This window comes from Sus scrofa, chromosome 13 (genome assembly GCF_054392235.1).
Source record: "Sus scrofa isolate SSC_HxYL_T2T_F1_AM1 chromosome 13, Sscrofa_HxYL_maternal_Yorkshire_Landrace_v2.0, whole genome shotgun sequence".
NCBI lineage: Eukaryota > Metazoa > Chordata > Mammalia > Artiodactyla > Suidae > Sus > Sus scrofa.
Genome location: NC_139395.1, coordinates 65480746 through 65493760, shown reverse-complemented (window position 1 = coordinate 65493760; position 13015 = coordinate 65480746). Strand labels below are relative to the sequence as shown.

At 39.9% G+C, this 13015-nt stretch overlaps 1 protein-coding gene across 26 annotated transcripts in view; it reads left to right on the top strand.

Moving 5' to 3' along the window:
• FRMD4B (FERM domain containing 4B) overlaps window positions 1–13015 on the top strand; it is a 376886-nt gene that overhangs the window by 321023 nt on the left and 42848 nt on the right. For all 26 annotated transcript variants that reach the window (XM_084988974.1, XM_084988966.1, XM_084988964.1 and 23 more), the window contains 3 exons: window positions 8013–8096; window positions 10153–10218; window positions 12711–12768. In XM_084988974.1, the coding sequence (XP_084845100.1) occupies window positions 8013–8096; window positions 10153–10218; window positions 12711–12768 (208 nt within the window). The remainder of the gene's footprint in view (window positions 1–8012; window positions 8097–10152; window positions 10219–12710; window positions 12769–13015) is intronic.

Genomic DNA, 13015 nt, shown 5'->3' with positions numbered 1-13015 from the left:
TTTGCCTCATATTTGTGAATTTCATCATGTTATGTGAAGCTAGACTACATTTTCTTTGCTGTACGTTACTCCATTGTATGAATACAATCTACGTTTATGTTTGTTTTTTGTTTTGTTTTGTTTTTTGTCTTTTTACAGCCGAGCCTGTGACATATGGAAGTTTCTAGGCTAGGGGTCAGATCAGAGCTGCAGCTGCCAGCCTACACCACAGCTACAACAACGCCTGGTCTGAGCTGCATCCTATGTTGCAGCTCATGGCAACACCAGGTCCTTAACCCACTGAGTGAGGCCAGGGATCAAACTCACATCCTCAGACAGTATATTGGGTTCTTAACCCACTGAGCTGCAATGGGAACCCTACTTTTATCATTTTTACTGTTATGGGATATTTGGGTTGTTTTCTTTATTTGTCTTACTGTGAACAATGCTGCTATTACCTTATTCTTTTGTGTACATTTCACTAGAGTCATACCTAGGTATGTAAATTCCCTAAATGATCATACCATTGACATTCCCATTGGCAATGGATTGGAGTTCCTGTCACACTACATCTTCATATAAACTAGGTGTTGTCAGAGTTTGAACAGTCTAGGGTGAAGTGGTGATTCATGAAAGGTTTCATTTGCATTTCCCTGAGTACTTATAAAACTGAGCACTTGCTTCTGCCTCTTGGCCATTTGGGTTTCTACTTTCATGTACTGCTTGTTAGAAGATTTAACCCACCTTGCTGCCAAGCCATCTCGCTCAGCCATCTCTGTATCTTCCTGGTCCTTTTCAGTGTCCTAGCCAGGTCTCCAGCTCAATAATCTCCTTATTGATGGTGGCTTGTTAGAAGTTTCCTGTATTAAATAGGTTCTTACAGAAAGTGACATTGTGTGTTCACAGGAAAGGATGTTTGGCAATAGCACAATGAACAGATTTGGAGGAATAATAGGAACCCTTCTGACACAAAGAAATAAGGCTTTGTTTTTTTCCTGAGAATGTAATCTTTTGAGATGGTCCAGATTCTACATTTGTCAAAATTACTTATGTGTCTCATTTATCCATGCCCTACTGACAGTTGGCACTGTAAATAAATTACCAGAAACTAGAAATCAAGTTGGAAACTGAGAAGGTCTTCCCTATACATTCTTTACAATAATTTGTGTCACAAATATGGCCTGTACAATGCTTTACCTTTTTTTTTCTTCTGTTTGTGTGTATGTGTGTGTGTGTGTGTGTGTGTGTAAGCAATATTTTAAAATTCAGATATTCTGCATAAAACTCTGGGATTTTTGCCTTATTTTTGAAAAAAAAAATGCAATAGCAGATCCACATTCCTATGTGGTAGGAATTACCTTGATAGGAGTGGTGGTTCCCCATCAGCAGTGGTGTCTGATTGTTTCCTCAATATCCATCTCCCTTTCCTCCATATTTAGTAGAATGATTGTCTAGCTGCCCAAAATAAAGACTGCCTATCCCAGTGTCCCTGGCATTCAAGAGGGATGATGATGATGATGATGATGATTATTATTATTATTATTATTCTGGCCAGTGGGTTCAGGGGAATTGGGCAGCTTTCAGATTCTGCCCCTAAAGGAGTGGGTATGTCTTCCTTTATTCTTTTCCCGCTGCCTAATGGCTGAATTGTGGACATGGCGGTGGGCTGTCTTGGCCCACATGAAGGATAGTAACACCCCAGAAGTGGCAAAGCAGTAAGCTTCATGCTGTTCCAGCCCTGACTTTTATTGTCAAGAGAAATTCACTAAACCATGGATCTGTGTCTCACACAGTCAAATCTCTAAGTAATGCTTCAAGTGGACAGTGTTCTCTTCTCTTCTCCACCCCTGCCCCCCACCATCCCTTTTGTGTCCCTATGTCTACTGCTGAGTTTGACTTACCTTTCTCAGATCCCTTAGTTCTTTTTTTTTTTTTTTTTCCTTTGCTTTTTAGGGCCACACTCGTAGCATGTGGAAGTTCCCAGGCTGGGCGTTCCAGCTATAGTTGCTGGCCTACACCACAGCCACAGTAATGCAGGATCCAAGCTGCGTCTGCGACCTACACCACAGCTCATGGCAATGCCAGATCCTTAACCCACTGAGCAAGACCGGGGATCAAACCTGCATCCTCATGGCTACTAGTCAGATTTGTTTCCGCTGTACCAGGAACTCCAACAGTTGGTTTTCTAATGCCTCTCTTGGCTCCTGTTAGAAACTTGCATGTAAGATTTATAATCTAATACTTAACCATCTAAGAGGGACACACGAGAAAAGTTCTTTAAGTCTCAAGGACAGAATTAGAAGTTTTAGGGTTGAGTTATCAGGGGTTTTTATAATAATCCAAATTAGGGTTCCTCAACTTCAACACTGTTAACATTTGGGACAGGATAATTCTTTGTTGCTGGAGGTCTGTCCTGTGTATTGCAGGATGTATAGAAGCATCCCGGCCTCTGCTCATAGATGCCAGTGACAATACCTTTACTGATTGTAACTGTCAGAAATGTCTTAAGACATTGCTAAATGTCCCCTGCCAGGTAAAATTGCTTTGGTTAAGAGCCACTGTCTAAATATTTATTTATTTTTTATCTTTTAAAAATATTGATAGACTTTATTATATTTTTGGCCATACCCACGGCACGTAGAAGTTCCCAGGCCAGGGATCGAACCTGTGCCACAGCAGCAGCCTGGGCCGCTGCATGACATGTCAGATCCTTAACCAGCTGTGCCACAAGAAAACTCTCCTAGACTTTATTTTTTAGAGCGGTTTTAGGTTTACATGAAAATGGAACAGTTGGAGTTCCTATTGTGGCTCAGTGGTTAACGAATCCGACTAGGAACCATGAGGTTGCAGGTTCGATCCCTGACCTCACTCAGTGGGTTAAGGATCTGGCATTGCCATGAGCTGTGGTGTAGGTCGAATACGTGGCTCAGATCTGCGTTGCTGTGGCTCTGGCGTAGGCCAGAAGCTACAGAAAGTAAGGAGAATTCTCATATTTCTTCTCTCCTTTCCCCCTTCCCCCAGTTTTTCCTATCAGTAATATCTTGCATTAGTGTGGTACGTTTGTTACAAGTGGTGAATCAATATTGATACATTTTTATTAAAAGTTCATAGATTATGGTTCACTCTGTTGTGCTGGTTCTGCAGCTTTTTACAAATGCGTGATGTTGTACATACATCATAACAGTACTATTCAGAATAGTTTCACCCCCCCCAAATCCCTTGTGTTCCACTTTCTTAAGTATGTCACTCTTAATCTAAACTCTCATTAAAATGATCCCTATGCCACTTGCTTATTAATGCACATTTTAATTGCTTCCCAGAGATTTGATTAGTACCCCCAAAAAAGTCTTAAGTGAATGAATATTTATTGTTACTTAGGTTACTGCCTCATGATTAACCTTTGATAATTTATTGATTTATTCAATCACCATTTCCAGATATATAATGTCTTTGAACTGGGGTAGGTTCTAATTGCACATAGTTAAAATAACTTTTGAAAACTCCTTGGGAAGGTGACATGTCTAAGACAAAAGGCAAATCCACCACAGGTAGGATTTTTCTCCGGTTGAAACACATAGCTTTTTCTTTATTTAGGCACTAAATACATGTTGCTTGCATTTAGCAAACCTGTTTTAAATGCTTAAATACTAGGACAATCTCAGTATATTGAGATGCTGGTGCTTTAAGAACATAGGAACTCAAATTGTCTTAAAGGGGAGCCCCCGCTGTGGCACAACAGGATTGGCAGCATCTTGAGAGTGCTGGGTATTCTGTTCGATCTTCAGCTTGGCACATTGGGTTAAGGATCTGACATTGCTGCAGCTGTGGCTTAGTTCTTGGCCATGGATCTAATCCCTGGCTGGGGAGCTCAATATGCCATGAGGTGGCCAAAAAAATTTAAAAATTAATAAAAAATAAAATCATCTTTTTTTGGAGGGGGACACACCCACGGCATATGTTGGTTCCCAGGCTAGGAGTCAAATCAGAGCTGTAGCTGCCAGCCTACACCACAGGCACAGCAACATAGGATTTGAGCCACTGAACAAAGCCGGGGATTAAACCCACAACCTCATGGTTTCTAGTCAGGTTCGTTAACCACTGAGCCACGACAGGAACTCAATACAAAATAAAATCATCTTAAAGGAGAGCAACTTCTAGCCTCCTATTTCACATTCTCAACCATGAGCTTGTTGAATAGAACAGTGGTTAAAATTTCTCTATTATTCCTCCCCCACTCTCTTCTTTGGCTGAGTGCATTTGCATAAGTTAAGAACAGCGTCATCATATGACACATGTTTCTACATGCTAGGCATTCAGTACATACCTAATACATATGTGCTAAATGAATAACTGAGTGTGTGGTAAATAGCAGCTTCTACTCTTCTACTTTAGTGAGGTCTTATTGCCACAAAATTAACTATAATCCAAAGAAATAAGTGAATGCAAGGCCAAGTTCTTAGAACATAGGATACAGTTTACATGGACCCAGGAGTTAACAACACACATGTGGTTGATGGTGGTAATTAATAACAAAAAGTGTTACCTTTAGTCTGTCAATTTAGAATGTATACATGTATTTGCCTTTCATAAAAAAACCTCATAAGCCAACTTCTTTGAGAAGGAAATGGGATTTGAAGTACAGAGCATGAAAGAAATTACAAAGAAAAATAAATATCATTACTAGGAGTTGACAGATGACCTTTACTATGATTAAATTGGATTGTGGCATATTTTGGTTCAGGAAGTCCAAACCAGTTTCCCAAGATTGTCAATGTGGCTGAGCCATACTGCTCAAATTTCAAATGAATAGAGGGATTTGTCTTTATGTAAGAACAGGAGCCAAGTGACTTTTCACTTCCTGGAGTAATTTGTAAAGCCGGATCTTTCGCTTTTGGTAGGGCCACAAGGCTGGTTTTGAAATGTAGCATTGACAGGTGCAAATCATAGTGTCTCCAAGCTAGGTGACCCTCAATTCTATCTGTTCTTACTGAAAGACAGTGAGTTTATGGACAGTTTGCTCAGTGGATTCACTTGCTTGTTGGGTGGCCTCATTGGGAAATTTGGCTGTAGAACCAGAAAATAAACATTCTAGGAGTTCCCTTTGTGGCTTAGCAGGTTAAGAATCCAACATAGTGACTATGAGGATATGGGTTCAATCCCTGGTCTTGGTCATTGGGTTAAGGATCTGGCATTGCCACAAGCTGCGACACAGGTCACAGATGCGACTTGGATCCGGTATTGCCCTGGCTATGGTGTAGGCCTGCAAATGCAGCTCCAATTCTACCCCTAGACCAGGAACTTTCATATGCCACAGGTTCAGCCCTAAAAAGAAAAATTTCTCAAAAGTAATTTTCACTATGCACATTTACAACCTACCCCAGGTAGAAGACCTTATATATCTAGAAATGGTGACTAAATAAAACAATAAATTACCAAAGGTTAATCATGAACCAGTATTCTAAATAATAATAAATGTCCTGCAGACTTTGACAGAGAACCACTTACACCCAACCTAATCGGGTGACAGGAGAGAACAATCTCTAACCCAGTGCAGTACAAAGTGGGCCAAACAAAACCTGTCTGCAGGCCGTGCTTGGTTCCACAGTTTGACCTATAACATTTTCTCTAAAAGGACTGAATGAACTCTGGGAGGAGATTGACCTTGAGTTCACTGTTTGGCCCTACAGTTGGAGCTTCATCTCTTTCAATGTCATGATTCACACTGAGACACACTCTTGGGAAACTAATGTAAAAATGCTTAAGTGATGGATTTTGGAAGTAATCAGTTTATATTTATAAGTAGGGGTGAGCATGAAGGGAAGCTCTGCTTTGCCAGAGATGAGAATGTTCTTGCTGGTTCTCTAGGACACTGCTCTGGGAGCCTGTAGGGGAATCAGGTAATAAAATGCAGTGGAGGAGTTCCCATCATGGCTCAGTGGTTAACGAACCTGACTAGCATCTATGAGGACTGGGTTCCATCCCTGACCTCACTCAGTGGGTTAAGGATCCAGCATTGCCGTGAGCTGTGGTGTAGGTCGAAGTGCCGCTCAGATCTGGCATTGCTGTGGCTGTGGCTTAGGCTGGCAGCTACAGCTCCAATTGGACCCCTAGTCTGGGAACCTCCATATGCTGTGGGTGCAACCCTAAAAAGCAAAAAGAAAAAAAAAAATTCAGTGGTTATGGGCTTAGCCATCAAAGCCTTCCAGCTCCTCCACATAGTAGCTATGAGACACTGAGCAAGGGACTCAGCCTCTCTAAACCTCACACTCTTATCTGTAAAGTAGGCTGGGTAATTATAGTACCAACTCATAGTAAGTGTTGTGATGGGACTTATATGAGGGAAATAATGCCCTGTAAGTTCATTTCTTAGTGCCTGGTCTTGGTGACCTCAACAAGGAGTAGCTAATGGCAAAGATACAAAGAAGTGGAGAGAAAGTAGAAAAGAGGTATCAGTGTGCTCTGTACGGAACACCTGTGTGATGAGGATTTTGAGTAGCTCTTTAATGCACTTATCCTAGGTTCTAACAGACCCTAGAAAGTCGTGTCTGTTTACTCAGAGACCGCCTCCTTAGATACTTGGGCCATTAGAGAGTGTTTTCTCTCCTGTAGTACAGGACCAAATATGCCTGGGTCATATTACCTGTTCTCCCTCCTGTAAAGTTCCTTAAAAATCATACCCTCCTATTTTGACAACCAGAATTTTGCCTTTGTTTTGTTTTGTTTTCATTTTATTATTGTTTCTAATTGAGGTATAGTTGATTTAGAATAGTATATAAGTTTAAGTGTATGACATATTTAGCTGACATTTCATGTGGTACATTTTAATTCACTCATTACAAATTGAGTTGATACTTTGGGTTTCATTAGAAATGCATTCTCAAGTCATCTTTCATCCAAGTGTTTTCCACAGACGGCCACCTTAATCCATTTTATTTCAGAGTGGTAAGGAAATAATAGACATGTAATAGAAGGGTTGACATAAGCCTTTTTATTGCATTGATGTCTATTATAAAAAAAATTGGTGTGGAGTTCCTGGCATGGCGCAGTGGAAACGAATCCGACTAGGAACCATGAGGTTGCGGGTTCCATCCCTGGCCTCACTCAGTGGGTTAAGGATCCAGCATTGCCGTGAGCTGTGGTATAGGTCGCAGATGAGGCTCAGATGTGGCTTTGCTGTGGCTCTGGCGTAGGCCGGTGGCTACAGCTCCAATTAGACCCCTAGCCTGGGAACCTCCATATGCTGCTGGTGTGGCCCTAAAAGGACAAAAGACCAAAAAAAAAAAAAAAAAATTGATGATACTATGCAAATGGTTTTAAGATAACCACTCTTCCAACATAGTGAATATTATGTAGCCACTAAAGGTAATTATGAGAGTGCTGTAGGAGCATGGAAAAAGTGTATAATGAAATTTGAATAATGCTATGTAAAAATAGAATATGAGGGAGCTCCCATTGTGGCTCACTAGTATCCATGAGGACATAGGTTCTATCCCTGATCTTGCTCAGTAGGTTAAGGATTTGGCATTGCCGTGAGCTGTGGTGTAGGTCAGACACAGCTTGGATCTGGCATTGCTGTGGCTGTGGCATAGGCTGACAGCTCCAGCTCAAATTCAACCCCTAACCAGGGAACTTCCATATGCCATGGGTGCAGCCCTAAAAAGACCAAAAAAAAAAAAAAAAAAAAAAAAAAAGAATATGAAATGTGCACGATTCTAGTAATTAATGTGTAGTATAATTATGTAGTAAAATAGATACAAATAGGAAATAGGCAATGAAAACAGCCTGAGTTTAAGGAAAATGGGGTTATGGCAATTTAGTATTATTTTATTTCATTTTTTGGTCTTTTTAAAAACTTTAAAAATCTCATCGGATAACTTGGTTGTTTGGGGGGCTGTCTTTAGTTAAAGTTCATGGCATTTTGTTGACAGTGACATTTGACAGCCCTAAGTGCTGTTGTTACTTTCCAGATTTCATCTAGTGACCAGCTTGAGTAATCTTTTAGGTAACAGCGACTGTCTTATGTTTCTTTTTAGTGATGAAAATGCCAGGAAAGATTTGAAGACACTACCCGCCTTTCCAACCAAAACCCTGCAGGAGCACCCATCCCTTGCCTACTGGTAAGCCAGGCTAAGAAGGCCAGTGACCCCATTACCATAGCCTCTACGGGAACTGAGTGTTCCCGTATATAAGTGAATAAAAATATCAGATTGCCCAACATGTATGTCAGACTAGTCATAAAAAACCTTGATAATTCAATTTCATGGTTGTGACAAAGCTCTCTGCAGATTATCGTCCCAAGACTATAATCATTTGTGAAGAATGGTCATGTGCCTTCTCATTCAAGTGCAAGAAAAGTTTGTAGAGTGTGCTTTTATGTGAATCAGGCTCAGTGTATGTGCAGTCACTGTGTAATGCAGCCTTAATCTAGTAGGGAGCAAAGCATATAAAACATGAGTTTCCTTGGACAGAGGCGTTTCTAACAAACAGAAACAACCTAAATGCTCAGAGGTGTCTACCACAGCCTGAAATTATTGTATATTTTGAGTTGTTTTACTTGTCTGTATTTTAATGAATCCGTAGTACCCTTGTCCCATGGCAGTGTTTTTTTTAGGAAAGTACGTTTTTCCCCTTGAATTACTTACATTCTTTAAATACATTTTAAATCTATTTTCCTCGGTTTGAGGCTGTGAATCCTGAAGATGGTTTTCCTTTCCAATAAAAACCTGGTTACAAAATAAATATTCAACATGAATAGCTTTACTTTGAACATTGGAAGATTTCCCAAATAAACAGAGTGAGTGAGTACTGAGACTTTGTTGCATCCTGAGTCTGGAACCTTCTAAATGAATCATTGTTAAGTGATAGTTTCTTAAGGATAGAAAGCAAAGGCCAATTACTATTGATTATTGGTTAGATAGAGATAAAAATATTTATTCTTCTCAGTTAAACTTGAGATATGACTGACAAGCTACCAGTATGAAAGGAGGGTAGGAGTTCCCGTCATAGCTCAGTGGTTAACAGATCTGACTGGGAACCATGAGGTTGCGGGTTTGATCCCTGGCCTTGCTCAGCGGATTGAGGATCTGGCGTTGCTGTGAGCTGTGGTGTAGGTTGCAGACCCGGCTCAGATCCCGAGTTGCTGTGGCTCCAGCATAGGCTGGTGGCTGCAGCTCCGATTGGACCCCTAGCCTGGGAACCTCCATGTGCTGTGGGAGCAGCCCTAGAAAAGGCAAAAAGACCAAAAAAAAAAAAAAAAAAAAAAAAAAAGAAGAAGGGTAAATACCTGAATGATGTTAGAGGTGACCAGACTTCAGCCTATTTCTCTCCTTTCTAGTCAAATAGTTTTATCCTAAGACAGTAATGAAGGGTTTTCTCCAAAGTAGTGTGTCCACAAGTAGTGACAGCAGAGTATTTTACATTGAACATACATTCAGAAACGGTTTGAATTCTTTCTAGATCTTTCTGAACAATTTAAGGAAAATGTCTGTAATACCTAACACTTGCTATTCTCTCTAAAAACCTTTTTACTTTCCCCAGAAAGACCCTCTAACTTGCATTTTAAAAATTTATTTTGTATTTATTATATTCCATTCAGTGATGGGAAAGAATATTAGTTTCTCATTTGATGAATTGATAATATCTTTCCTTTTCTAGGAACTTACATTTTAAGATTTACATATTATATAAAATTATATAAAATCAGAGTTCCCATCATGGCTCAGGGGTTAACGAACCTTACTAGCATCCAAGAGGATGGAGGTTCAATCCCTGGCCTCAATCAGTGGATTACGCATCCAGCATTGCCATGAGCTGTGGTATAGGTCACAGATGCAGCTTGGATCCTGCGTTGCTGTGGCTATGGTGTAGGCTGGTGGCTGCAGCTCTGATTGGACCCCTAGCCTGGAAACTTCCGTATGCCGTGGGTGAGGCCCTAAAAGGATAAATAAATAAATAAATAAATAAAATTATATAAAATCAAGATGAGGTAGTCAGTTGTCTGAGGTTCAGGAATCCATGTCCTACAAAAACAAAAGTCAGCCAGCTTCCATCTCCCAAACAAGTTGGTCTAGACCATCTTTCTCAAGTTTTTCAAGTAGCCTCCTGAGAATGTTGACATTATCTGTTCCTCATGTAGTCATGCATTGCTATACTTTTTATTTCCTTATTTTACAGTGAAGACAGGGTGATTGAACATTATTTGAAAATCAAAGGTCTGACTCGCGGTCAAGCAGTGGTTCAGTAAGTATCTTTTTTTCTTAAATATAGATGTAATGTCTTCTCTTTGAAGAAGTCATCTGAGATGATTTCTGTTGTATAGTTTGTGTGCATAAAGCCCTCACCTGGTTAGGAGTATCTTACCATGAATTATAAAATGCCTTGGGTCATTCCATACATTGGTGTCACCAATTCAGGCAGGTAAGAAAATGAGAAATATAGACTGAGTGTAGGTCAATAGGGAATGGTGGGGACTGCAGTGAACAATCTGTTTCTTTGTACTACCAACTACAGGCCATAATGACATTTTCTGCATTTTATTTATTTATTTATTTATTTATTTATTTTTAGCCATTTCTTGGGCCACTCCCTCGGCATATGGAGGTTCCCAGGCTAGGGGTCGAATTGGAGCTGTAGCCATCAGCCTACACCAGAGCCACAGCAACGCAGGATCCGAGCCGCGTCTGCGACCTACACCACAGCTCATGGCAATGCCGGATCCTTAACCCACTGAGCAAGGGCAGGGATCGAACCCGCAACCTCATGGTTCCTAGTCGGATTCATTAACCACTGACCCACGACGGGAACTCCAATATTTCTGCATTTTAGAATTCTAGAGTTACCATCCTTTTATTAAGAACAATTCACAAGCTACAATGAAGTTTTTAAATGATAAAAACCAAATTTATAACTTTATAATTTTTAAATTATAAAAACAATTGGAGTGTTATTGCCATCGTAATTGTAGAATAACTTTTATGGCCATAGGAGTTTAAAAAAAAAAAACAAAATTCTGCTGAATATTGCTTAGAGCATCTGAGAAGTGAAATAACAGCTCCAATTAAACCCTCAGCCTGGGAACCTCCATATGTGTGGTGCAGCCCTAAAAGGACAAAAGACAAAAAAAAAAAGTGAAATAAGAACTTGGCGATCACTATTCACCTGTCACTGTATAGATTCCCCCCACATCTCTCCCGTTGCACTAATCTCCTCTTTATCATCTCGCACTTTCTGTGATTGTCAAGGCAGAAATCAGAAGTTGGCAGTACTGAAGTTTAATCCTTTATTTGTGCCTGTTTTCTGAACTGGGGGAAACAAAAGGGTAGGGAAAAATAACAGCTTCCCTGAAGGATTTTAAGTTAGGTTAATAAGCATATTATGAAGCATCCTTGCTTAAATGCAGCATCCTCTTACTTTTGATTGTTGTCGTTGTGGTTCCAAATAAGATACTAATTCAACAGTTGAGGCTCTGGGCTGTAGAGCCAGAGCCAACTTGCTTTATGAGAATCCTGGTTGTGCAGAGTAACTGCTTCCTGACCTTGGCACGTTTACCTAACTCTTTATATTCACTTAACATGTAGACCTTTTACTTTAAAAAATTATCAAATTATTGATTACAAAGTCCAGAGCAATTGTCCTTTGAAGTGTTATTATGGAGTCCGCTCATAGCATACAAGAACCTCAATTTTTTGTGAGCAGAGAGGAAATCTTAACACAATTTAGTTTTGTCATTCTTTGGTGGCCTGCAGTTAAGGACCTGATGTTGTCACTGCAGCGGCTCAGATCACTGCTGTGGACAGGTTCGATCCCTGGCCTGGGAAATTCCACATGCCATGGGTGCAGCCAGAAAAAAAAAGTCTTAAAAGTATACAATAGGAATTCCCGTTGTGGCTCAGGGGTAACAAGCCCAACTAATATCCATGAATATGTGGGTTCAATCCCTGCCCTTGCTGGGTAGGTTAAGGATCTGGCATTGCCCTGAGCTGTGGTGTGGGTCACAAATGCAGCTCGAATCTCTAGTTGCTGTGGCTGTGGTGTAGCTCCAGTAGCTACTGTAGCTCCAGTTCGATCCCTAGGCTGGGAACTACCATATGCTACAGGTGTAGCCCTAAAAAGAAAATAAGTAAATAAATAAATAAATAAAAGGGTTTTTTTTTTTTTTTACGTATACAATAAATACTTGTTGAATTAAAAACAAGAAGTAGCATCAACACTTTAATTTTGGGGGGAGGTGCTTATTTTTAAAACTCAGGTTTATCTATAGTAAAATTCAACCTTTTAATGCATATGTTTCTAAGAGGTTTGACTTATAGTTGTGTGAATTTCTAAAAGTTTACCATAATCAATATATGAAATAGCTTTATTTTTTACTTATTATAAGCGTGACCCAAAATTTGATTCTCCTTGCTTGCATCATTAGCTGCTAGTTTGAAAAATACTTGCAATTTGGGTTTATGGTGCAGTACAGTATGTTTCTAAGCCATAGAAATTTTAATATACAGAAAATAACATTTCCTGTAGCTTTCTGAAATTGAATTTTTGTTAGCAACCTCCTAACATTTGGATAAGGTATAATATATTACTCCCTAGAGTGGTTTATTCAATTTCCACTTCAGTCAAAGACATGGTTGTAATGAGGAAAGTAGATACAAATTGTGTTTCTTTAGATCTCTTTTCCCAATAGAACCCTCTAATTAAATTAATAAGAGGTTGTAACATTTATTCATTTTCCATAGGTATATGAAAATAGTAGAAGCTCTACCAACTTATGGAGTCCATTATTATGCAGTAAAGGTAAATACTTTTTTTTTTTTTTTTTTTTTTTTGCTTTTTAGGGCCACACCCACGGCATGTGGAAGTTCCCAGGCTAGGGGTCGAATTGAAGCTGCAGCTGCTGGCCACAGCCACAGCAATGTAAGATCCAGGCCACATCTGTGACCTACACCACAACTCACAGCAATACAAGATCCTTAACACACTGAACAACGCCAAGGATCGAACCCATATCTTCATGGATACTAGTCGGGTTCGTAACCCACTG